At 39.2% G+C, this 26,530-nt stretch overlaps 1 protein-coding gene across 7 annotated transcripts in view; it reads left to right on the top strand.

Moving 5' to 3' along the window:
* The window catches only part of Plcb1 (phospholipase C beta 1), a 678,981-nt gene that overhangs the window by 605,752 nt on the left and 46,699 nt on the right, over window positions 1-26,530 (top strand). Inside the window, exons 32-33 of one of the 7 annotated variants that reach the window (XM_035446907.1) lie at window positions 2,133-2,250; window positions 14,496-14,927. The exons of 5 other annotated variants lie outside the window; for them this stretch is intronic. In XM_035446907.1, coding sequence (XP_035302798.1) covers window positions 2,133-2,231 — 99 coding nt within the window. In that variant the 3' untranslated portion in view covers window positions 2,232-2,250; window positions 14,496-14,927. Of the gene's footprint in view, window positions 1-2,132; window positions 2,251-14,495; window positions 14,928-26,530 lie in introns of those variants that run through there. One more of the 7 variants, XM_027421691.2, reaches the window with a different exon arrangement.

Raw genomic sequence — 26,530 nt, 5'->3', positions numbered from 1 at the left:
CCAGTTTGAGCAAGAGCCCACCGGGGCAGGGTGATGCATTTGGATTTCAGTTGCTTGGGTTCATTGTTCCCGTTAGTTGGGCCTGGTCATTCCTTAAGTTTTATTGGTTTCTAAAGAAGATAGTTTTAAAAATCGCATCCAAACTATCTCTGTGTTCAGTGGGAGAGACAGCCCATGCAACCCAAAGCATAATTGATATCTGAAACTATCACATAACTTTTTTACTAGTCTTTGACATTTTAAGGGGGAAAATGCTGAAACTCAAATTAAGAAACATATTTAACCATTTATCCAAAGAGAGTAGTATATCTTAATACTCTTGAAATTCTTGGTAACTCAAAATGTGGGAACCAAAGGAAAGGTTGTCATAAAAAGACCAGTGCAGGGCCCTGTGATGAGAAAACTCTAGAAACTTCTGTTCAACATAGGAACACAGTGGCTAACACTGAGAGTTACTCTCTCTATTTCTTGGGTTATAGCTCCGGAGCATTACTGTAGCCACTCAGCCATGGGAGTCACATTCATACATTTTATGTAAGCAAAAATCAGTTGGCACAGCCATCTGTATTCATTCAATCATGAGTTAAATCTTTGATTCTGACAAAAAAGTTTTGAAGTTTCTAACAGAAAGGATCAAACAGCATTTTCACTTATTACTCTTGGTTTTCGCTGTAATCAGAAAACCCTAGGATTTGAAATGTAGCATAATGTATTAAGACATCAGGTACTTGTTCACTGCACCCACCTTCGCCAAAGCCACAATGACCATCTCACATGGGTTTATAATGGTTTCCATATGACAGCGTGTCTACTCACAGTCTATTCCTAGCCTGGCAGCAAGAAGTAGCCTTGAAGTCAAGCCACTCCTCTGCTCAAGAGCTTTTGTTTGCCTCTGTCTCTCCCACAATAAATGCTTACAAGTTCCAACCCTGTCATTTTATATCCCTTCTTCATTTCCACATGGATCTACCACTGCTTGTCCCATACTGACCTTTTGCTGAGTCTCAACAAGCTAGCCAATCCCACCCTGGGTCCCTGTATAGATTATTTTCTTATACCCCAAGAGCTTATTGAACAACTCTCTGTTATATTTCAAGTCTTACTCAAATCAAACATCTTGAGTAGACACTGCATGATCACTCTATTTAAATTTGGACTGGGCAGGATTGGAGAGATTGTTAAGACTATTTGCTGCTGTTCCAGATGACTCAAGTTCAAATCCCAGCACCCACATAGTTCCAGGGAACCCAACACATTCTTTTGGCCTCTGTGGTCACTAGGCACATACATGGTGCACAGACATACATGGAGTTAAAACACCCATACATAGCAAGGATAAGAAAAAAATCTTAAATTTGCACACCACCTCCAACTTCCATTTCTGAACTTTCCCCCATTTTTTTCTAGCCTACTGTCTATTCAGCTGTAGATTTCCTTTTTATGTCTGCTTGTCTTTCCCAGTAGGATGTAAGCTGCAAAGAGACAAGAGCTCTGTCTGTTTGCTCCACTCCATGCCCATGTACTCTAGATACCAAAGAATAATGCCTGTCATATTCTTACTGTTCAGTAAATAGTTTTAATTATTGCATATAGAATACCTCATAAATTTGCATGCCATTTGCCTCAGGGGCCACAAAAATCTTCTCAGAATGTCTCCAGTTATCACATATATATGCTGCTGAAGGGAGTTCCAGTAAAGAGTTTTGATTTTTTTATTTATGTAGAGGGATAATTAAATTATCTTCATTTTAGAACATTCTCTCTTTGGGGATGAAAAGTAGAGTATTAAAACTCAACTCACTGGGCTGCCTCATCCTGTTGAACAGCTGTCACACAATAGCATCTTTACTCGGGTTTCTTGATGTAGTGGGACATACAAATTTGTCATCATATTCAGTACCTGATCCCTGGAGAGGATGGGCAAGAGCCAAGAAGTCAATTAGCAGTACCACTGCATTTTTGGCAAGTTGGGTCCTGTGCTACCCTGTAGGTGCCGAGGGAGGTGGGGATGTTAAACTGCTACTCCAGATGGCAAATCAAGGGACGACCCAGGCCTAAATCTGAAACACCAGGTGACTCAGAAAGCCATTTCCTTGCCATAGAAATGACAGCCTCCCTTTTTCTCCACACAGGGGGAAGGCTCCTCCTCAGTCTTGTCGGAAACTTGCCATGAGGATCCCTCTGTTCCCCCCAACTTTACTCCCCCCAACCCTCAAGCTCTCAAGTGGTGAGCACCGTCATTCTAGCCAGGTAGGACTGGATGGGAGGGCCCTTTTGAGAGAAGGGTGGTGTGTGGCCATCCCTGTGCAGGCAGTGTGGACTTGCCTGTTTGGTCCTCACCCTCTCTCCTCCACAGTCCCATCTATTTTCTGTGGAATTTCCAGCACATCTGGGATGCCTCCCTTGGCCTTTCATGTCCTCCTCTGGTGTTTATTTCTCCATCCTTGCATTCTTTCCAATGGACATAAACTCCTTTTTCTTCATTCTTCTTCCTCTTTCTTCCGTTTGCTTCTATTTACAAAGGTGGTTTCTCTTTTAAATCTTACTTTTCCCTTTCTCGCTCTTCATCTGTCTTCACACTTTGGAAGTGTACATCCCAATGACTCTCTCTGCCCCCCTTTCCTCACACAGTCCCATTTTTTTTTAAACCCAAGGGTAGTCTCTCAGGGAATCTTCTTAACCCATTCTATTCTGCACCATAATGTTCCTTCTAAAAATTCAACGAAGTTAAATTTATTATCACATGACAGTTGGAGTTAAGAGGGCAGGTCATGAGCCTGACTCTGTAGAAGCAAGAGCACTGGGCCACACCCCTGAAGAAGGGATGCTAGACCAGCAACTAGAGACTGGAGCAGACTGCAGATTTGAACTTTGAACAAGGGACTTTCTCTTGCAGTTATGTTGTAACAATTTATTGCATTCCTTACACTAATCTGAGTACTGGTTTGTGCCATTTAGGAGGGTGTACATTTGGGAGGAGACATGAGACATCCTTGTGATTAAAAAAAAAAGTCAAATTTCTAACTGCATGATAGCCTGGCCAATTGTGGCTGGCATCTTATTGTATACTACAAAATAATTAATGGAGAGGATTTTGAATGTGCTCAATACACACATGCACACATGCTCTCTCTCTCTCTCTCTCTCTCTCTTTCTCTCTGTCTCTGTCTCTGTCTCTGTCTCTCTCTCTCTCTCTCTCTCTCTCTCTCTCTCTCTCACACACACACACACACACACACACACACACACACACCACACTATATGTTTGAGGTGAAGGATACACCAGTAGCCTTAACTTGATCCATACATGCCATGTGCCTATGTGCCTGTACTGAAATATTGTACTATAGTCCATAAAGATACTGTGATGAGGAATTCAAAGATTAAAAAATGAAGTGTATTTTAAAATAGAACAATGTTTTAAATAGCAAGATGCTGCTCTGATGTAACAAAAATAGAGTTCTACAATGAGACTGAAAATATTTTTTCTTCAAGTATTTGTTGCCCTGTGGTGTTATGTGGTATAGAAACATGTCCAAAAATGCCTGCAAGCAACCCCTTGCTGAGGAAGTTAGCTAAGCCCCTGCACACCCCCTTCACCAGTTGCTTTGGCTCAGTGCTAACCAAATCTTAGGGGGTCTGTGAATTACTTGAGCATTTTTATTAAGTACGAATCTTGATCCAAGAGGTCTAAGTTGGGTAAAACAATCTTTTTTTTTACCCATCCAAGAGTTGGGTAAAACAATCTTTTGTTCTAACAAACCAGCCCCACCCCCATTTAATGACTAGACACTCACATTTCCTGTGACCGTGATGTGACGGCCAGGGTTCTAGAACATTTCTATATCCTGTCTTAAGCGTATGGAAAAAGCTGTAAGCTGCCTCCATACTTGGATTATGGTTATCTGATCATAAGCTTGACCCATTGATATCATTATTTTTTTTTTCTTGGTGACTGAGAGGGAAAAAAGGTAGAGGGTGAGGGAGGCAGGGAGAAAGGGAAGAAGAGGGAGAGAGGGTGAGAGGAGAGAGAGAGAGAGAGAGAGAGAGAGAGAGAGAGAGAGAGAGAGAGAGAGAGCGAACAAGTATTTCAGAACAAAGTTATAGCCTAGTCATGATTTCAGACCACATCCTCTCATCAGTGACTACGGTGTGACCCTGTGATAAAGCTCATTCCTGGAGAAGAGATTTGGCTTATACTGATTTCCATCTTGTTACAGTGAATCACAGAGGAAGCTTGGAAACACCCTCCTCATTTGAATCTGAATGTTAAGTTTTTTTTGTTTGTTGTTGCCTGGTTGTTTATTTCTTTTTGTGGAGGGAAGGTGGGGAGGTGTGGAGGGACAGCTTGCAGGAGTTGCTTCTTCAGTTGTACACTATGGGTGCCAGGGTTCAAACTTGTGCCTGCCTTGGCAGCCAGTGTCTTTACCAGCTAAGCTATCTCATTGGCTTGGTTGTGAGAGCCATTGTGAGGCATTCTATGCAATGAGTAGAACTCTGCATTCTCTCCAAAGATGCAAATGTCAGTGACCCTAAGAATACAGGACTTGGACTTTATTTTCAAAACAAATGCATAGATATTATAAATGTTGCATTTTTTGTCCTCGTGTTCTGTTGGGCTTGTGACTGCCCCATTTACAACTTTATTCCCTTCAGAATAACAACTGTGCTTCCTGCTTATCAAACAACAACAAAGAAGTCAACCAGATAAACAAACAAAAAACCAAAGTTGATGTATCTTTTAAAAGACTATTCCCATAGTACCTGGACTTCCAAAAAAATGTTTAATCACATTGTTAGTTTGCTCCCCTTAGCTGCTGAGAGACAAGGGGTGATATAAAAATAAACCAACCTCACACTTTTCATGAAAAATAGGTCTCATTGCTAAACCAGAAAGAAAAACTAATTATAGTATTTTATAGTTTAAAAAAATACAAATCATACTTATGTAACAGTATATAGGGTCATTTTTATTCCAATTTTAATTCCCCCAAAATGTTTCTTGTTTTTCACTAAACAGATTTATATATATATATATATATATCAATTGAAAATGAGCAAATTAATGAAAGCTAGTAGTACATACAGCTCTCATGCTTATAATATGAAGAAGGTGGGTCCCAAGAGTGCTTGTACGAAATAGCTGAAGTTCCTGTTTTTAAAATTGTGAGTGCACGTTTTCATCATTGATGAAAAAGGACATTCCTTGTTGTTAGCTGGAGATCAATAAGTGAAGCTGAACAGGTAGATCAGCCTCCTAATGATTATAACATGCATTTTTTGGAGTGACAAATCACTGAATAGCAAACTTTTAAGTGTTTGCTTCTTCCATATAAACATGACTCATTAGACATAAAGCCTAGGGAGACCAGGAGAGATGACTCAGCAGTTAAAAATGTTTATTGTGCTTGCACAGGACCCACATTCAGTTCCCAGCACCCATGATGTCAAGCAGCTCACAGTTGCCTTCAGCTCCAAGGGAGATGACGTCTTCTTCTGGACTCCAAGGGCACCTGCACTCACACATCCACACACACTTACATAAACATAATATCCAATCAGTCTTTGAAAAAATGAAGGATCTGTAGAATGGCCCACTCCTAAAAATACTGAAGGCATTACCTTGAGAAAAATACAACTTATTGACAAGCATGTATTAAGTGCCTGCTGTGTTCTAGACTTTGCCAGCAGGGAACACAAAAGAACAGAACATACAGCTCCTCCATGTTTTGGCATATTAAAAATCAGCTAACAGCAATAGAAAGTTATTAAAAGTTGTCTTAATTAAAATAAATTTAAAATAGTGATTAATTATCCGGTGTCCACTGTTGTCTACACCTCTGACCACATAACTTGTACTGGCTTCTTGTGCTCATTGTTTGAAGGCAATTTGAAGAAAATGAGGTTTGAGAGGTTTGTGGTGACCCCTTCCTCTATCCTCTGCTCACCATTTAGTGACTTCAAACCAGAGACCAAATGGATTTGGCTCCCCTGGCATCTTACTCTCTCTTTTGACCCTGATCTCTCCTTGGTAAAGTCTTCTGCACCCCCCAGCACACTATAAGCATCATTGTTAATTAAGCTTTCTTCTGAAATATCCCAGAAAGGAGCTAGTTTGTACTAGGAACTAGTGTATGTAGGTGCTAGTTTGGGTCAGGGGCTATACTAGAGTACCCTAGAGGCTAGTGAATATGAGTGTGATGGGCTAGTGTGTAGGCTGTGCTATGGGCCTGGTTATATTTGTTAAGCAGTTGGCTTTCATATACCCTTTGAAGTTATATTTATTATGCCCTAGTTTACCCCAGAGGAGACGAGAAAATCTAAAGTCTATCTTGAAAGAGAACCATCTCCTTCTAGGTTGTATTTAAGTGTCACTCACACAGCAGGAAAGCCCTTCTCTGGAGTGTATGACCCCCTCACCCTGCTCTTTTTCTTTGGCAACGGAGATAATACAACTGCTTCAGGCTACATTTAGGAAGATTTAAGCAAGAAATAAAGGAATTTCTCTTTGGATAAGCTGTCTAAACACTGAAAGGGACCACTAAGGACTGCAGTTCGTGTCTTTGAAGATCTTTAAATGTGAAAACAAAGAATCCCTTCACCAACAGAAAGTTCTGTAACCTTTTCGTGGTCTCCTTTGAGTCTGTGAAGGATATGATTAATTAAAGGCAGACATTTACCACTAAAATAATAGGCATGAGATCCAGAGAATTGAAGGTGTTGGAGGACTCATTAAACAGTTGCATAAATACCATGCTGAAAGATTTAATGAGTCCATAGGGTCACTGATAGAGCCATGGAGCCTCGATGGCCTAGAAAAAAACAAATTAGAATCGATAGTGTTCTTCTGAACTCACCACTGAGAGATGGAGTCTATAATTATATCTTAATGCTGCATCTTGGTGTTCTCAACCTGGAGAAAATGGAAATTGTTTTTAGTTTTGTCCCCATTGATAATAAAAGTTTGGTGTCTGTGATTAGTTCTCTGGCTTGTGGGAACTGTGATTCTTTTACAAAGCTGCCATTGGGTGAGCAGTGTCCATTGTTTTCCATTGTTAATTTATCATATAGCAGGCATTGAGTTCTGAACTGGGAAAAGTGAAAGTTGCCTGACTGCCTTGTGTTCAATGGATGCTTGTCTACCACTGTGTAGTGTCCAATAGGACTTTCTGCAGGGACCGAAGATTTTAGTATCTGAGTGGTCAGTGCAGTACCCACTGCCCATGGGTGGCTCCTACTACTACATGAAATGTAGATGATGCCATGGGGTTTTGAGTTTTTAATTTAACAGTTACACACCTGATTTCCAGTATGTGGGCCACCTGCCTACAAAGGGTTTCCATTGGCAAAACCCACTAAGATTATCACTATAAAAAGCTTTTGTAAACTAGACATGGTGGCTCTATGTATACTCCCAGCACTTGGGAGACTGAGGCAGGAGAATCACCTTAAGTCCAAGACAAGCCAAAACAGCTGTTTGTAGTGGGAAAGAACAAGCAGCTACTTGGGAAAACCAACACTGAAGGTGCTGTCACCAAGGTGGCAAGGATTGAACTGTCACCCAGAGGACTGAGTCTAAGCTTAAAGCAGGGGAGAGGACAGAAATTAACACCCAGAGCTTTATGAAAAACCCTTAGATATGAGCATCCTATTAGTGTCATGGAGCTATGTCTGGTCTCATTATTTGTTTTATGCATCTGCTCAGGCCTCTGTAACAAAACATAGACTAGAGCTTAAAGAATGAAACTTATTTTCTCCGTGTTGTAGGGTCTATAAGTCTAAGATCAACCTGTAGGAAAGTTTCTGGTGCGGCTTCCTTTCCAGGTTTACAGAGAGAGCCTTCCACTGATTTCTTCACATGTCTTGCTTTGGTGCAATCATGGGGCATGACCCTGCTATCTGTTTCTCTTCATCCCAAATACAGTCCCACTGGGAACCAGGGCTTCAGTATGTGAATTCAAGACAACACAACTTAGATGGCAAGCCATATGCAAATGCCTTCCTGGTGGTTTAATTTTCATAGAAAAGGAAATATATTGTTCATATGCAAGTCACCAAGTTTATAGACACGGTCATCTCTCTAGCTTCTGATGATTTCATCACTGTTTAAAAGTTATGTATCCATAAATAACACACCATTCTAGAACATCAACAAGTGTAAAAACACTTAAACCAATATGTCCACTTCACACACATCAAGTGACTTAAGTATTAATTAAGTTCAATAATTTCCTTTTATTCTTTGAGGACAAACCAATATCATAGTGAAGTCAGTTTTCATTTTTTCAAGGATGTTGTGTTTGTTGTTAAATATGGCTGTTGTAAATTTTTAATTTCATAAGTTTATAAATGAATTAAAAGAAAAGATAACTAATACCCCAGAGGCACCATTTCTTGATTATTTAATAGCTCTCAGCATTATCTTCTTATATTTTTACATTTGTAGGATCTGTGTGGTGGCTATAACTGTATTTCCCCCCAAGCCCTTATTCAAAGTAATCTATTTGGTTGTTTAAAATTGGACATGGTATAAGAACTTATACCATGAAAAATACTAAGTTGTCCCAATAGGGCATTTTTTCTTTTTGAAAGAGCTCTTGTTAAATGCATGCCAACACTCCACTGGCTCAAACTATGGTTTTCTGTCACAGGGTTTCTCTAGTATTTATATAGAATTCCTGTTGGAACATGCCACGGTAGAAAGATTATTATCCCTTGTTGTAATCTATTTTGGCTGTTTATAACGCAATACATGGGCTACATGAATTGTTAAAAGGTTTACTAGAGCCAGTGGTTCTAATCTGAGGTCCAGAGGCCACATTTGATGATGACTTTCTTGTTGGCAGAGTTCCAAGTTAGCAAAACCCTCCACATGGTGAGAAACAAGAACAAGCTTTTATAGGAGTCCTGTTTTTTTTTTCCCTTAAGTTAACTCGTTAATCCATTAATCATATGAGTGCATTAAGCCATTCATTAGGGCAGAGCCCTAATCTCCTATTAAATGTCTCACCTTATTCTACTTCTTAATATCACATAATGGAGTTTAAACCTCAACATTTGTTTCACAGGGGGCAAATCATATTCAAACCATTACACCCATTCATTATAAATGAAAGATTTCCTATTGAATTCTATTACTTTTCACACTCGTCTCTTCCCACAGCAGGGAGAGGTTGTAGTATCTTTTGAATAGTCATCTCCTAGGTAAACAGAAGGTACTACTTGGGGGGAAACAAAAGAGTCCTTTGACAGTAGACTGTCTACCTGAAAATTGTCCCAGCTGTCACATTAACAACCCTCCTACTGCTAAGCTCAACTCAGTCGTGACTGATGCCAAGCCGGCACTTTCTTGGTTCATTTCACAGAGTTTTTTTTTTTTTTAATCTCTTTAAAAATCTCAAGGAGCAATAATTGAAGCTGAATAGATGCTGGGGGAAGAAACGGGGTAAAATATGGCTTTCTTGTGAGAAGTGTATCTCTCTAATGTTAACCCTTCTACATCATCTTCAAGCAAGTCAGGAGTTGTTCAGACTTTGAAAAACGAGATTCCATTTGGAAAAGATCATCTTCAACCTCTTACAGAAGCGAAGGCTAAGTCACACTTGTAAGGAACAGGAAGTTGAAGTGACTTGTTCAAAGTTCCGGCAGAATGATTGGTGACTCTGTCTTCTTCATCTTGGCCCTGCTCTTTGGATGTACTTTGCAGTACATCTGTTTTCTGAGTAGAGACCTGTTTATGGTTTCTTGGGAGGTAACAGGAGGAGGGGTTCAAGCAGAAATCGTTAAATGATTTAAAATTTCTATCCTTTGTGTGAGATTTGCGTGCATAAACATTGGTGGAGATAGGGGATGCTGAGATTCCTAAAAGTAACTGAATTTTTATGTCAGGGTGCATACAATCCTTCATGTGCCTAAAACAAAACAAAAAAGAGAACATTAAAAATCTGGTAAAAGGAAAATAAGAAGGAAAAGACAGAAAGGGAGGATCTAGAAGGTGAGATGAAGGAGTAGGAAAACAATAGTAAAAAAAAACAATGCATCGGTATTGCCCTGTGTCTGAAGCCACTGTGTGCTTTCTGTTGCTATAACATGTCTCCACGAGTGGGTCATTTACACAGAAAATAGTCTGTTCAGCTGACACTTATGGAGGAAAAAGTCCCAGAATGCACCACTGGCTTCTGCTGTGTGCAGCCACTGAGCCTGCCTTGATGCATCCCACTGTAGCAATCTTCACGTAGCAAGTTGCCAGAGAGGTGGCTTGTATAACAAAATCTAGCAATAAGCAAAAAAGGGCATGGTGACAGCTTGGTGACCAAAGTCAGTTCTGCCAGACCATGAACTCAGTGTGTTCTACCACTTTTCCTGGCCATGGGGAAGTCTGGGCCAGTAGCAGGATGCTGGGTCCTGAGAGGACATAGAAAGGAGTTTTGCAGGTCAGAGCGTGCATCACTGCTCTTCCTTCAAGATACCCTGAGTTCTGTAATAATTGACTTATCCTCCATGTGGGGAAGCAAATAAGTAGGAGGGAGAGCTTTTAATTCAGAGACTGACTCACACAAGAAACAGGGAAACCAAATCTGTGGGGAGCAGAATTTCAAAGCAACCCAGGAGATTTGTCTGTTTTCTCTGGCAGTTAGAAAGGAGACAGTCAGCTCTGTCCCTTCACTGGATGTGTGACCTTTGTGTCTTCAGGGAGCATGCTTTAGGGACAACTCTGCTGAGACTTAAATCACAGCCATTTCACAGGCAGGCAGCTCAGGGGCTATGCTAGGTGCAGCCAGCTACTTGAGTCAATTGAAAGGGAATTGGTCACCTGGGAGATTTCTAACCTAATTTCAGATTTCCTGGACACTGTGTCCTCTCGTGCCCCAACACCTGCTGTGACAGATAGACGTTTATAATGAGGTGAATAACAAACAGCTTCATGAACACTGGATCCCTCGGGAACAAGAAGCATATGGCTTAGGTGGCACCAGCCTTTTCTTGCCTTCTCTTTTAATTTTCTCTCCTGTGTTTGTACTTTCATGGAAAGGTTTGGCAGTATTTTAAGAAAAAGCTTTTGAAATCTCATTTTTGTAGAAACCATTCTCTTTCATTAATAAAAAGTCTGCTAAGTTGAAGTCAGAAATCTTCTTCTACTTTTGTGGTTCTCAGCATTGAACCCAGGAGCATGCTAGTAGGCAAAAGTTCTTTCTCTCTCTTTCTCTCTCTCTCTCTCTCTCTCTCTCTCTCTCTCTCTCTCTCTCTCTCTCACACACACACACACACACACACACACACACACAGACACATTATGCACAATTAAAAACTGTTTCATACTTAAAAACTCAGACTATCCTAATAAAATCTGCTCTAAAATAAAATATTGCACACCCAAACACCAACCCACTCATCAGGCAGAAAGGAATCATTAGGCAGTAATTGATAGATCTTAAAAATTAATAAATAAAATGTTTCTATTAGAAAAAGTGAACTAACTCTTGATGGCTACCTTTGTGGTCGTATTTCAGTAGATATCTTCTAGAGAGAAGAAGACCCACAGTGTATGCCCCTGCCAAGGCCCAGTCATAACAAAGTTTTGCACCGGTTTGGCTTACCCTCAAGCTCAGCTAGAAGTTTGAGACATGTTTTTTCTTTAAATTCTGTGCCTAGATGTTCACAACTTACTTCACACCACTGTCATATTTAGAATCTATAAATAGTTTTTAAATCTTACTGATGACACTAAAACACTATCAAAAGCTGCCATGTAAGACTTTACAAGAGCTCAGGATGAAAGATAATGTGTGGTGTCCCCAGCTGTGTTGCATTTTGGTCCTTGTCTGGATTTTGGCCTTTGGAGGCATTCTGCATAAGCATTAAAGCTAAGAGAATTGGAAAATTTAAGGCCACATATTAAAGCTTCCAACACTTAGATAGCTAAACTTGTAATTAAAATTCTTACTTATGAAATTATTTTTTTCTTATCTGTTGTAATAAATGATTTGTTTACTTGATTATTTAGTTAGGTTTTTTGGGTTTTGTTTTTGTTTTTGTTTTTGTTTTTGTTTTTGTTTTTTGAGGCAGGGATTATCTGCAGCTTTGGAGCCTGTCTTGGAACTCACTCTATAGACTAGGCTGGGCTCTAATTCACAGAGATCCACCTGTTTCTGCCTCCTGAGTGCTGAGATTACAAGTGTACACTACTACCTCCCAGCTATGGCAGTTAATTTAAAAGTAGCTCTCAATCCATACAACAATCCATCTATCCAGGCATCTACAATGTTACACCGAATATGTACTGATACCTCACTATCCATGAGAGACTGATGATAGGACTACACCCAGGTACCAAAAATCTATGGATGCTCATGTACCTTATGTTTAGTAACACGGTGTCAGCTTTAGAATTGCACATGGCCTTCCATACTTCCATGTACTTTGTCACTTCTGACTCACTTTTTTTGTTTGTTTGTTTGTTTGTTTTTCGAGACAGGGTTTCTCTGTGTAGCTTTGGAGCCTATCCTAGCACTGGCTCTGGAGACCAGGCTGGCCTTGAACTCACAGAGATCCGCCTGCCTCTGCCTCCCGAGTGCTGGGATTAAAGGCGTGAGCCACCAACGCCTGGCCTGACTCACTTTTAATTCCTAATACAATGTGAGTGCTATGATGATACGTGTTATTATTTACAGACTAATGACAAGAGCAAACACTTAAGCAGTGTTAGTATAAGTCCAATTTTTCTTCCAAACATTTTTTTAAAAAGTTTTATTTACTTTATGTTTGAGTGCTCTAGCTAAACGTATGCCTTTATGCCAAAATAGAACATCAGATCCTACTAGGGATGGTTATGAGCCAGCATGTGGTTGCTGGGAATTGAACTCAGGACCTCTGAAAGAGCAGCCAGTGCTCTTAACTGCTGAGCCGTCTCTCCAGGCCCTTTTCATATGTGTCTGATTGGTTATTCCATAATTGGTTGAATCCATAAATTCATATCCCTTGAATATAGAAACTTGACTGTCTCTCTCTCTTCTCTCTCTCTCTCTCTCTCTCTCTCTCTCTCTCTCTCTCTCTCTGTCTCTCTCTGTGTGTGTAGACATAAAGGCACAACAACTCATTGCTTTGACACAAACTCTGATAAAAGGCATGTAATTAACAAAACCCCATTGTAGTCAGCACTTGCTCTCTTTGAATGCTGTACCACATGCAGTACCTTTTACATTTGTCAATTCATCTAGATGACACTAGCCAGCAGATTACCAGCCGAGCACATCTCACTGGGCGTTTCTCCATAAATGTGTCCATACTTGTTATCTGAGCACAAAGCCCAGCATTGTACAAATTCAGTCGTTTATTTTACATCATCCTCTGCTTCCCTGTTGCACAGTTGTCTGATGAGAGGATGCTGTCTGCATCCAGCATAGTTTGTTTCCGGTTCTTCACTGTGCCTGCCTTCCTTTATTCTGCTGTGGCTGCTATGAGTATATAGTCACAGAGGGGAAGGGAAGCTTGTTAATTCAATTCATGATTGTGTGCCCCTGAGAGCTGAACTTTCCTTTCTCCCCATGGGCAGGGTTGGCCTTTCTTCAGCTTTACCCTCTCTTCCTTAATAGAGTTTCCCCACTGGACTTCTGGTCATGTCTGGTATTTAAACTATTGCTGTGCTCTTATTGACATAAAGGTTTGCTGATGGGCTGGGGTAATTATCATTTATATTCATCTAAAGGAGAGATAAAGGAGGTATTGCTAGTCCTGAAATCCTAAAATAGAAAACTATAATAAAACGCTCCGGGTTTGACCTAAGCAGAACTGGTACTTTGATTTAGCAGAAATGGAAAGAGGCCAGAGTGATCCACTCATGGGGTGGTGAGGCCAGGCATGCTGTCTAGCTTCCAGCCTTGTGTCTAGATTGCAGGCCTACTTCCAACCATTCTCTTTTCCCATGTACATTCCCATCTTGTGAGTACAGTGTGTGGCATGAAGGGTGATAAGATCTAGAAATATTTGCCTGTATCTGTCCATCATGAAACACTGAAAATATATAATTATAATACAAAGCAATTCAGTTACTTACTAGATATAATTGAAATAGTCTGCCTACAGCAGCAATAATATCTATAGATCTATTTAAGAATATAAAACATCATATATGTGTGTATATTTATGTATATTATAAAACAAACCATAAAACAGAACCATGTTATGTAGCCTATATAGATATTCTTCCAGAATTTGTATATTTTTTTAGGATAGATTTTGAGAAGTAATACTTAGTGAGTCTCCAAAAATGATAGTGACGTGCAGAAAAGTCAAAGGATAAAAAAGAGGAGACAACTATGTATAGGAGATTACTTAATAATTATGATAAAAAACAAATGGATGTGAGGTAACACAACAGTATATACCAACAGTACATAGCCCAGAGCCAGAAGCCTAGGGGGAAGGTTGCCCAAAGAAGGACACTGAAGGATGCAAATATCATTGAGATATGATAGTAATTGCTTCTCCAACTCCAGGCACAGAATAATAATCAAGATCCAAAGTGAGTATTCAATACAGCAACAGCAGCAGCATCGTCAAAAAAAAAAAAAATCCATGTGAAAGCCCCAAACAGGAAAACTGACATCATCACAAGCAAGGAACAGTTTACAAAGATTTCCAGAAAGAAAACTGTAGGTGAAACATTAAAAGCTAGCGTCGGGTCAGCTTCTCTACAGATAATATGGGGGTGTGAAGAGGAAAGCCATGTCTTTGGATTTCTGAAATGGTTGACTGGAGAATTCTATGGCCAGACAAGCAGAAGATTTGATTCAAAGCATGTCAGGACATGCAGAAATCCCACACAACCTATGAATGTTACCAAAATGTAAGACAAAGGATGTTTGTGCATGGATGTGTAAACACAGATCAGAATGTGGATAGAGAAAGAAGTCATAGGTGTTTATTCACTAACATAAAATATGGTTAACATGGGATGGGAACTGAGATTGGGGTAGGGTGTCTTGGGTACTACTCAGCTCTCTATATTATTTCTTGGCTTGTTTTTCCAAAAATAATATATTTATTCATTTTCTGAATGGGTGAAAATGCTCCTAAATTAATGTAAAGCATATATTACTAAGAAAAGTTACTTTTAAATGGGAGGCTTCTGGAAATCCTAAACTTTTCTCTGGCTGTTCACCTGCATCCATTTCTTCTGAAGTGCCCTGTTTCCATTTCTAGCTTTTCAAAACCCCAGTACAGTGTAAAAGACTCCATTATGATTCCTTGATGGCATCATGTTTCTGCTAATGAGCCCTTCAAGCTTGATTGGTTCTTAGTGGAATCACAGTGATACTGAAGTACTCCTAAAGTCACATTTCCCCCAGCATAAAATTCCACATCTGTGGCTGTGGTGATCTAGCTATAGGCTGTGAACTAATTTCTGAACAGTTTTTTTCATGTGAAAATCATAGCTACCTGAATGCTAGCTAAAGTTAACTTTGTATGGTGCTTAAACCACCATTTCAGGACATGATTTAGGATATAAAAACATATAGAGAGACCGTTAAAACTCAGAGTACATCGAAAAATGTGTCTAAACACACCAACAGAAGGAAGGCAGTAAGAGATGTCCCAAGGAGGTGCCTATGAGTGGAAGCAGCACCCACAAAGGGGAGAAGGGTTAGCTGGCTTCCCTCTTGAAGGGATTTGCTGAGGTGTTTGAACAATGAAAGAACAGGAAATGCAGCCATCGTGGAGTGTCTAATAAAAGACTGGGACCCTGAGGAGCCAATAGCCTCTAACCATGCATCAACAACAACAACAACAACAAACTGTATTATAAGGTATTTCTAGAAAACCTTGTTTTCAAGGCATAATGTACTACAAAGAGAAAAAAGGTTTTCCCTGAGAGGTCATAATTTCTGGCTGCTTCTCACACCACCTTACAAACCCAGTATTTGGTCTGCATGTATCTCATGTAGAACTGTTGGTATGATTAATTCATTTGTTTTATAAAGGAATCAGTTTTTAAAGTATACCTTAGACTATTGCTGCAAGTGTGTAAACTTCCAAGACATACCATCTCACCAAAGTGACCGCACTTCATAAAAAGACAGTCCCGAGTAAGAACCTCAGAAGCAACAGATGACAGCAGACTGAGTGCCTCAAACTGAGATGTCAGAATTCTGAGAGAGACAGTTAAGCAGGTGTGTGGAAGATTGGCAACATGAGTCATGATCTTAAATGAGGGGGAAGCAGACTTGAAATGAATTGATTTCCCATAAATGCAAAACACAGTTCTATTTAAAATTCAATGCATAGTTATAGTCACAGAGTGACAATTAGTACATTCCCAGAGCTCTCTAAAGTTATCATAATACAGAAGAATTTCAATGACATATGGAAATACAGTAGTGCTATTAGGTGTTATAACAGATTGAATGAGAGGAGGTGAGAGAATGAGAGCAGGAGAGGATTTGAACACTTAGTCTTTAGAATTAATGGGAGATACGAATTCATAGGATCAAAACTGTAAACAAGAAACATTTTTTAAATTCCATATCCAGCTCTAATTTATTGAAATTTCAGAAACCTACAATATCACTTAAGAACTGAAAGCAATGAAGACTTTTTAAGTCTAGTATCAAAAAAGGAAGAAAGAAAGAAAGAAAGAAAGAAAGAAAGAAAGAAAGAAAGAAAGAAAGAAAGAGGGAGGGAGGGAGGAGAGAGAGAGAGGGAGAGAGAGAGAGAGAGAGAGAGAGAGAGAGAGAGAGAGAGAGAGAAAGCCCATTAAAAAAACAAAAAAAGGATATGGGACATAGGAACTAGGAACATTGGGGAATCTGAGTTCACTAGCATCAGACATTTAATAAGGAAGCATTCAGAGGAAAAAGAACCTAACCACAGAGGGGAAGACTAGACAACAACACCCTAGAAGCAAGTTAGCAGATAAACCTAAACAAACAGTGACTGTGTAAGAAAATAATGATGTTTTGTGTGATTATATAACAGAAATTAAATATGAAGGAATGCTACATTCAAAACAGTCGGTATTAAAACATGTTGTTCAGAAAGAGTGTAAAGATACTGATTGCCTGGAACCCAGTGAGAATTGAAATTTCCAATGCCACTGGAAGAATGAAAAACTTACGATGTCATAAATTGCAGAGCAGAAAAACATGAGATTAAAAGGCACATGACAACAGAAGCCAGGAAAAAGGAAGGAGTAAGCAGAGACAGAGACGCTAAAAACTTGGAGTGAGATGAAGTCTAACCCCGTTGCCTTCATAATTGCAACATGCACACAAGATTCTGCTTGCAAATATTAAAGACTGTCAGCTGATTTTAAAAAAAAAAAGATTTTTTTTTAAATTCAGCATTGTGCTGCTCAAAAAAGGATGTATTTAGAGTGTGAAGGTTTAGGAAAGTTGAAATATAGACAAAAATAAACTGAAACCCTCTTTAGCTATGCACCATTCAAGTACAATAGATTTAGGCTAAAATAAAAGAAGGGTGCTACAGAATGACAAAATGTCCAGTTGTTCAAGAGGATATAAGAATTGAAATGCCATGTGTGTGTCATTGTGTTTTCTCAAAAGATTTGCAGTACCAACACTGACATTAATGCATCCATCTCTGCATTAAAAATGCTTTTGGTGACTGACACATGAAGCAAACCAGGAAAAAAGAGATACCACATTATAAGACTTAAGTAATTACACAGAATTTGAAATTTTACTGATTTATTCATCCATGTATTTAGAAAAGCAAACCTACACTAATCCAAGCAAAACCTCATGAAAGAATTCCCAGAATACACAAATGTCTCTACTCTCAGACCTTCCTATCTATGCAGCAAGAAATGAAAGGGAAACAGAAAAAATACCATTTAGATTTTAGGTGAAGAAAGATTGGCTTTGTAAATGATGTGTGCCTGTTCAAAATGTCTGCAGAGAAATTATTTTAATAAGCACTTAGTAACTATCCTGAATGTCAGAAAGGATACAGAAATCAACTGCATTTTCATGAATAAACAGTAAGCAACTAGAATAGCTTTTAATTTTTATAATGCCTTAGCAAACATGCTATGTTTAGTAATAACCCTAACAGAAAATAGTGAAAATTATGAGAAAAGTTATGCAATTAGCTAACACTGAACAAGGCCCTGTAATATTCTTCTGAACACCAAGAGCCAACAGTATAAAAGGAGTTTATCCAAATTGATCTATAGATGAAATACTATGCCAAGAAAATTAGCTCCACACTTATAGAATGTGCTAAGTAGATTCCCAAATGTGCGTGAGAAAGCAAAGATCTAAGAGTTACTAAGGAAGTCTTGAACTTTAAGACAACTTTAAGTTTTAAAAAATGCATCACTTATCAAAAAATATAAATTCTGTGTAAAATTATAGATACCAAGGAGATCTTGGCAAATTAAATACTGACACAAATAAATTACACACAGAGAATTGCACACAGTGGGAAACTCTTATTGACTGAGTTGATACTGGAGATCAGCAAAGAAATGGTTCTTTTAATCAGTACACAGTGCCAGAACTGCTGGTCATCAATATGAGAAAAGCATAAACAGACACATACCCAACACAACATTAGCAAATCCACACCTACATGTTTCAAGATTTAAATGTGAAGCATGGAGCTACAAATCTTTAGAAGATAATGTTCACTACTTTGTGCCTTGGGGAAAAGGGAGGATGTCTGTAGTGATACAGAAAAGAAAAAAAAAAAAAAAACACTTACACAACTATTGACAATTCCATCCAAGCTAAAGAGGATATATATTCTGCTCATTAAAATATGTCTGAAAGGGCAGATAATCATTAGGCATAAAACTTAGTAATTCGTAACATCTTATGATATATATTCTGCACTATACTTATATATTTAGTATTAGCATAGGGGAAATTCCCATTAAATTTAGAGATGATAGAAAAACATACAAAAACTCAAATGTTTCTAATGTGGAGAGTCACAAGTAGCAGAGGCTGGGTCCCTTCAGATCTGACATCCAAAGAAAATATTAGACAAAGAAACTATAACCAGCATTTAAACCAGTGCTTCAATGTCTTTGGTTTGATTTTGAAAATGTTATTCTGGGAGTGGCTACTATCCTGAGGTCTGTGCTTGATGTATCAACACTTTGACACAGGGTCTCTTTCTAGAGGTATATTTGTATCCATCTGACACTGATGTATGTAGGCAGATGGCAAACGACAGGTCAGGATCATTCAGTACAAAGTGTGACCTATTTACAGTCCAAACAGCCTGTGGCTTAATGCTTAATGAAAGTATTCAGCACTTGGGTTGTTTTTTGTTTAATGAAATTGTGTTGGTTGTATTACATGACATGAGTAATATGATTGCTGGAAATAATTCCAACTAGCAAGACTATAAGATGCCAAACCAGTTTGTCACAGTTGGGTTAGCAAGTGAGTGGTGGGTATCATTGTCCACCTGACAAAGCCACTGAGAACCAGGAATGCACACTTAAGCACTTGAAGAGCATGTCACTGACATTGCTAACGCTCTACCGATCAGGTATTTAGGCTAAAACAATAATCAACTCATTCCATAAAATTGGTTGTGAGCCTACTATAGGCTGGGTGCATGGGGGGAGGACAAAGAAATAAAATTCTCTGTGGAGATTAGATGGAACAACACAGATGTGGCATTTTCATACTGATGTATACCATAAATGAAAGAAAGCAGGAAAAGAAAACCAAACCTCCTTCCATGTTTGAAAGAATCTCTAAATTTAGCAGAACTGTGTTCCAGCCATAAAACAAGAAAATCTTAGGCCATCTGAGGGCAGAGAGCGGGTACACTGTACAGCTAACACAGGAGAAGACAGGCTGGAGATGTCCACCAAAGACATTGACGTCCTCCACACCTTCTGAAGAGCTCAGAGGGACTTTAACAAGATAGTAGCTTAGTCTGAAGGAGTTTACTTTGCACTTCCTATGTACAGTTATGATGAATCATTTCAACATAATGAAAAATGCTAAGGAGGGTGACAAAGAAGTGTTCCATCTGCAGATGGAACTTGGAGTACACCAGCACGCCATGCCTACTGTCATCTGCCTTTTAGTAAAGGAAATCTTGATTCCTAAATGTCGAGTAGATGCAAAGGAAATAAAATATTCTGAGACCTAAGAAATGCTGTGGTAATAAACACCCACCAATCAATTCGTAATATCCTGTTTCTTTTCCTGGCTCTTCACATACCAAGCAAAGATCTCAGGATAGTACCTAATTCCAGAATACCACTTTCAAAATGATACCAAAGACATCATAGATCAAATTGAAATGTCGCCTATAATTTCTTTGTCTTGTATTTTCTTTGGAGGCCAAAATCTGAATGGACTCAGTCTCTGCCTCATTAATATAGAGTTTATTACATGCTCACAGAACCAGGGAAAGTGGGGTTATGTGAAGTGGATGTGGAATAGTGTGAGATAGAAACCACATGTAGTCTTTAGGGCACAAGAAGGATAGTACCTACACAATGAGATGTGTGTATAGCTGAACACTGAGTTGTCATACAGCCATCAGAACTGGTTTTCAAGACTGGCGATGCTTGCATAACATGCACAAGATACTGAGTTCAGTCCACAGCATGATAGATAGATAGATAGATAGATAGATAGATAGATAGATAGATAGATAGACAGACAGATAGATAGACAATAGATGATAGATAGATAGACAGACAGATAGATAGACAGACAGACAGATAGATGATAGATAGATAGATAGATAGATAGATAGATAGATAGATAGATAGATAGATAGACAGACAGTTGAGAAGAACTGATCTTTACTACAATAAGGATTAGGGCTCTAAATTATAGCTACAAATATTTATGTCATGACAGTTTTATTCCCAAGAAGAATACAGAAAACACTAATGCATGCAGCACTGAAAAGATGAGCATATCTAAGGACAAATGGGCACTGTGAGATAAAGTGACAAGGAATGGAGTAGAGATGTAAATTGGGAACAGTAAGCAACTTGAAGCCTGTGCCTTAGTTGACAGCATGAGTGGAGAAGCCTCCTGGCAACTGCTTGAGCTTGTAGGTACCATTGGCATTCTGACCTCCTACTCTTAGGTGCCGCCATAAAGTCATTCGAGCTTTCTCAAGATCTTTGTATGCATCTAGCCATTCACACTTCTTAATCTTTAAAGAGATTGATTTAGCCCCTTCTATTAATGCAAAAAGAGCATTAGCCATATATTCTGGATTGCCACAACAGAGAGGGGCACATGAGGCAGGACTCCCTGCCAAGTTAGCTGCAAGGTGTCAAGGAAGGAAGGGGTGAAAGAATTATCTGGCTTTCTGGATGTGCAGTTAAGAGGATGTTGGCCTCTATCAGCAGACTACAGAACTGACAAAGACAACCAAGATTAGACTCTTGAGAGGAAGACATAAGAGCACTGATGGGCATAGCATGCTGGCTATGTCTTTGAGGCATCTAAATTGGCATGTAGTTTTGCTGAATATACTTGTCACAAAAGCAATTTAAATGGTAGTGATTTTGTGAATTTGTGTGTGAATAGTCAGCTTCTCTGTCCTTTACCTGTGATCTCAGCATGAAGGGGATAGAGATTTCATCTGAAATGACTAAGGTTGTGTATTGTTATTTAGTTAGAAATTAATTGCATTACATAGCTCAGAAGATAACACTTCCTGGGTCACTTTTGCAGATTCATTACTGCAAGCTGACTAAAGAAGATATAGGAGTCTTTAAAATAAACAACTTGAGCAGAGCAAAACAAATGTTGAATTTCATACCATAGAGTAGTTTTCACCATCCTATATTGTGTTTGCATGGATAATAAATAGGAAGAGAAAGCACATGTCAAGGAACATTTTCCCTCTCATAATTACATTTTCCACTGGGCTTAATGGATGAAATGCAAAGAGCAACGTTGTGTGTACTCGTGGATGAGCACTGTGCATTGGATGTGTGCTTGAACACATACAGTATGCAATCCGTGCCCATGATCTCACCCACAGTGCCCATGCCAAGGTATATACAGATGTGGTCTTTACAGTGGGACCACTACCTATGTGACTTACTCTGCAAAAAGAAGGATTTGTGTTTGTAGGCCAGAGATGAGGATGCTTTCTTAAGTCAATGTGAAAGAAGATTACAAAGCTGAATTATACAACATGAACCATGCACAGCTATTCAACCTCTATTTAATCACAAACAGCATTTAAAATTATCCTCTTCCTTCATGTGATCCCTATTCCCATGCTCTACAGCCCTGTAGCTCACGCTACAGGCACAGTGCTAGGCTGTGCTAATGTGCACCTTTTCTACCATCATAGAAAATCCTCTAGAGAACCAAATGAATCCAGGCTACTTCCTGTTTTACACAACCCTATGGGCAAAGAATGAGTTTTGAATTTTGAAATGATTGAGAACTGATCAAAAGAAGAATATTTTAGAACACATTTAGTAATTTGAAACACAAAATTCAAGGTCCTCACATAAGTTGTCCTAAGCATAAGTATGCCAGTTTCCTTATGTGTTGTCTGTGTTTGTATCTACCATACCAAATTGAGCAGTTGCCTCAGAGACTAGACAGCCTACACAGTCAAAATATTTTCTGTGTGACTCCCTGGAGGATAGTTTGCCAACCCTTGAGCTGAAGGAAGGAAAGTAGCAGTGTGACAAATTGTTTTAATAGAGAATATTCTGTGTAACTTAGGGAAATGCATGGATGGTTTCCAGAGTTCTGCTGATTTGCTTGCTGTGAGACACTGGCATTGTCGACTTTCATAATGTATGGAAATGAAGTCCCAGGCTATGTTGCAAGTAGGCCTTAGCATGCATGTGCGGGTCCTCAGTGAGTCCCCAGCCCTTTCTGTCTTTCTCTGTCCTTCTGTAATTCCTTTAGAAACCCTCCACAGCTTATCTCTGTGTATATGACACTATCTTCTCTAGTGTCCAAAGTCAAATTAAGTTCTTTCAAAGGTTTGGCAATTGGAAACAAGAAAATCTGCTGACCCTCTTGACAGGAATGTCAATTGTCTTTTTAACCTCCTCTTAAGAAAATGATGGAGACAAGAATGATTATTTTACAGTGGAAGCTGATCTAACTCAGCATCATTCTGCTCTCATTATTGCCATTTCATAAGGATGACCCCACTAATAAGAACACAATGTCCTCTATTGGACCAAGCTTAAGTACAAGCCAGAGATTCATGGATTCATTCAACTCAAAATGCTGTAGAGCTATTTTAGAGGATTTTGGCAGACCCAGGGTTCCAACTTCTATGCTCATAAATATCATGATTCCATGATGAAGAGTCCTAGGGGGGCCAGCCCAATTGATCTAATGAAATCAACAAATGAGAGAGAAAGAGAAGAAACACTTCTCTTTTCCCCCATTCCTCACAAGAATTTTTTTTCCCTATGCTTAAAAGTAGTTATTTAGGAAAAGATCCAACACATGGCTTTGTCCTGTGCTGAATCTCACAGTAGCCTCACCCAACCCTAGGAGAATTCAAGTTTGAGACACAGAATCATGCTGCACTTGCAGAATGCCCTTTTTAATCATTGTGAGCCTTAAACAATCACATTGCTAATATATATGCTAATATATTAGTTTTGATGTCTGAAAGCCCCTTGGAAATATACCTCAAAATCAAATGAGGCAGACATACGTTAACATGTAAAGGCATAGTAGTGGTCAATGGTAGAATATCACAGTGAGTCTGTTGACATCTGTACAATTCCTTCAGCTGTTACATGTCTTTGAGGAATTTTTTAAGAAAATATCAGAGAAAAAGTCTCTAGAAATACATTTCATATAATCCTCAAATTCCTCCGCATTTTCCTGAAGCATGATTGACTTCAAAGGAAAGTCTGAGATGCAGGGATTACTGCCCAAGATTTCTTGGGTGTGGATCAGATTCAGATCCAAATGCCAATAAATCTCAGGTCATGTGTAACTGCTGACTCACCCTTGCTGTTCGGTGCTTTGGCCACTAGGTGGTAATTCGAACTAACATCCTGGGGCAAAGAAGACTCCTAAGGGCTTAGATCTGAGACTCTGAAGTGGCCCCCAGCCTGGTCCTTTCTCACCTGCTTTTACTATGCACCATCTGTCTTTCTGCACTGTTGGGTTCAGGAGCATCTCTGTGTGGTTTGGAAAACATTGCTGCTGGCTGAATAGAACCCAGGGTCTCCCACATCCCACCTTGGGATATAACTGACTCCCCTTCTCATGGTATCCAGTGCCTCATGGATGCTTTTATTAGACAGTATCATGAAGCCAGACCAACTTTGATAAATGATTAAGTTTTTTTGTTGTTGTGTTGTTTTACCTCTATTCTTCTAAGTCTGTGTTTGAAATGGTTATATTCTCAGTTGTCTGAGACTTAACAACTGCTGCACTGAAGAAAAAAAAAAGTTTGCTAACAGGAAGGCCTGGCTGGATCCACTGTGTGCGTCCTGTGGAAGTGAGGAGGTTCCTTTTCTGAATGAAGCTAAACTTCATAGTTTGAAAAACTTTTACAGTCCCATGAGAACCTACTGAATATGTATTTCTTCATGTGTTAAATATAGCAAAAGGCTGTATTTATGCAAAGGCTGGCATCGTTATGTACCATCATGCGCTTTACCTTGCTATCACAGAAGAACACAGACTAGAACAGTTTTTAATGTGCTTGGCAGTCCTGGGGCATAGGGGCAACATCTGAGAAGGGCCTTTGTGCTGGTGCTGTTGACAACATGGCAGAAAGTAAAGACAAATAAGCAAATACAAAGAAGAGTATGAGTAGGGTCTCACTTTAATAGCCCATTCCTGCAATGCCTAAGGTCTCCACCTTGGTAATCCAATAACTCTGTGTTAGGCTCCACTTCCCAACCCTGCCACACTAGTGATGGCCTTGTAACTCACAAACTTAGGGAACACATGCAAACTACAGCAGAATATCTTGGCAGGGTTTATACTTTAGCACAGATTGCCCATGGGTAGTAGGGAGAGTCCCAGAATTCCCTCAGTTTCAGGCACTGCCTTAGAAAGGCAAGGCTTTTCTTCAGAGATGGAGCCATCAACAGGCAGTCTCTCCCAGCTGCTCATGTTCATGGTCATGTACAAGGAATGATGTTCTGCCCCTGACTCACACATCTCTCTGCTAGGTGATGGGTAGCTGTATCAGATTTCAGTAATGGTCTTTCTTTTGCCAAACTCTCATTTAAACCTCTCTCTGTGATCACCATACTTTTCTTTATTTAGTTAGTTATTTATTCATTCAGTTATGTATTTCAATTTTGGGGTTTTTTTGTTTTGTTTTGTTTTGTTTTGTTTTTGAGACAGGATTTCTCTGTATAATAAAACCCTAGCTGTCCTGGAACTTCTCTGTAGACCAGGCTGGTCTCAAACTCACAGAGATCTGTCTGCCTCTGCCTCCCAAGTGCTGGGATTAAAGGTGTACGCCACCACACCCAGCTGATACTTTTATTTTTTCTTGGATTATTCTGCCAGAGTTTACAGTGTCTCAGTATTAGCAATTCAAAGTCAGATCACTGTAAGACCTCAGGACATACCACAGACATTGGTTAGAATGTGGATGAAACACCACCCAATTGCTTATTTATTATTATTTATTATTACTCCATTTTCTTGAAATCTAAGTCTATTTTTTAAAAAAAGATCAACTAACCATTTATTTTTATTTATTTATTTTTTCATTTTTCAAGACAGGGTTTCTCTGTGTAGCTTTGGAGCCTGTCCTGGCACTTGCTTTGTAGACAAGGCTGGCCTAGAACTCACAGAGATCCTCCTGCCTCTGCCTCCCGAGTACTGGGATTAAAGGCATGCGCCACCAATGCCCGTCCCTAACCATTTATTTTTGAAGATTTATTTTTAATTTGTGTATGGGTATTTTGCCTATACATATGTATGGAGGTATGTATTTATGTAGGTATGTATGCCCATAGAAGGCAGAAGAGGGTGTTGGATTCCCCAGAAGTAGAGTTACAGATGGCTGTGATCTACCGTGAGGGTGCTGGGAATTGAATCTTTGTTCTTTGCAAGAGCAGCAAATGTTCTTAGCTGCTGAGCCCTTTCTCCTGCCCTCCACCCTGTTGATTAATGAAGTTTTAAAAATAAATTTCAAAAATGCTTTCCAATTGTTTTAGCTGAATTCAAGTTGTTTAAAAACGAGCACCAACTTTTGAGTTAACCCACTGAACCTTCCTTGCCAGAGGCATTCGGCTTCTAAATAGACACTTCATTGACCAAAGGACGATATAGACAGACACTTAAGAGGATCCACATCTACAGAACAGATATAATTACTGGCTGTAATAAAACCTAGTGGTCTTAAAATTTCAGTAGAACAAAAAAATTTTTGTTTATACTTACTCAGACAAATGGGGAGCTATCCAGCATATTTAATAAATTCTGTAGCACTTTCTTCTGAAAATTGTCTGGTGTAATACATTAAAGAAATTAAATTTCATTTTATTTTGCAGTCTCATATTGCCAGGCTTATAGAGACTAAAACCAGGGAAAGCAGCCGGCAG

This window comes from Cricetulus griseus, chromosome 6 (genome assembly GCF_003668045.3).
Source record: "Cricetulus griseus strain 17A/GY chromosome 6, alternate assembly CriGri-PICRH-1.0, whole genome shotgun sequence".
Lineage (NCBI taxonomy): Eukaryota > Metazoa > Chordata > Mammalia > Rodentia > Cricetidae > Cricetulus > Cricetulus griseus.
Note: the sequence above shows the minus strand (reverse complement) of the source record. Positions and strands in the feature narration are given on the sequence as shown.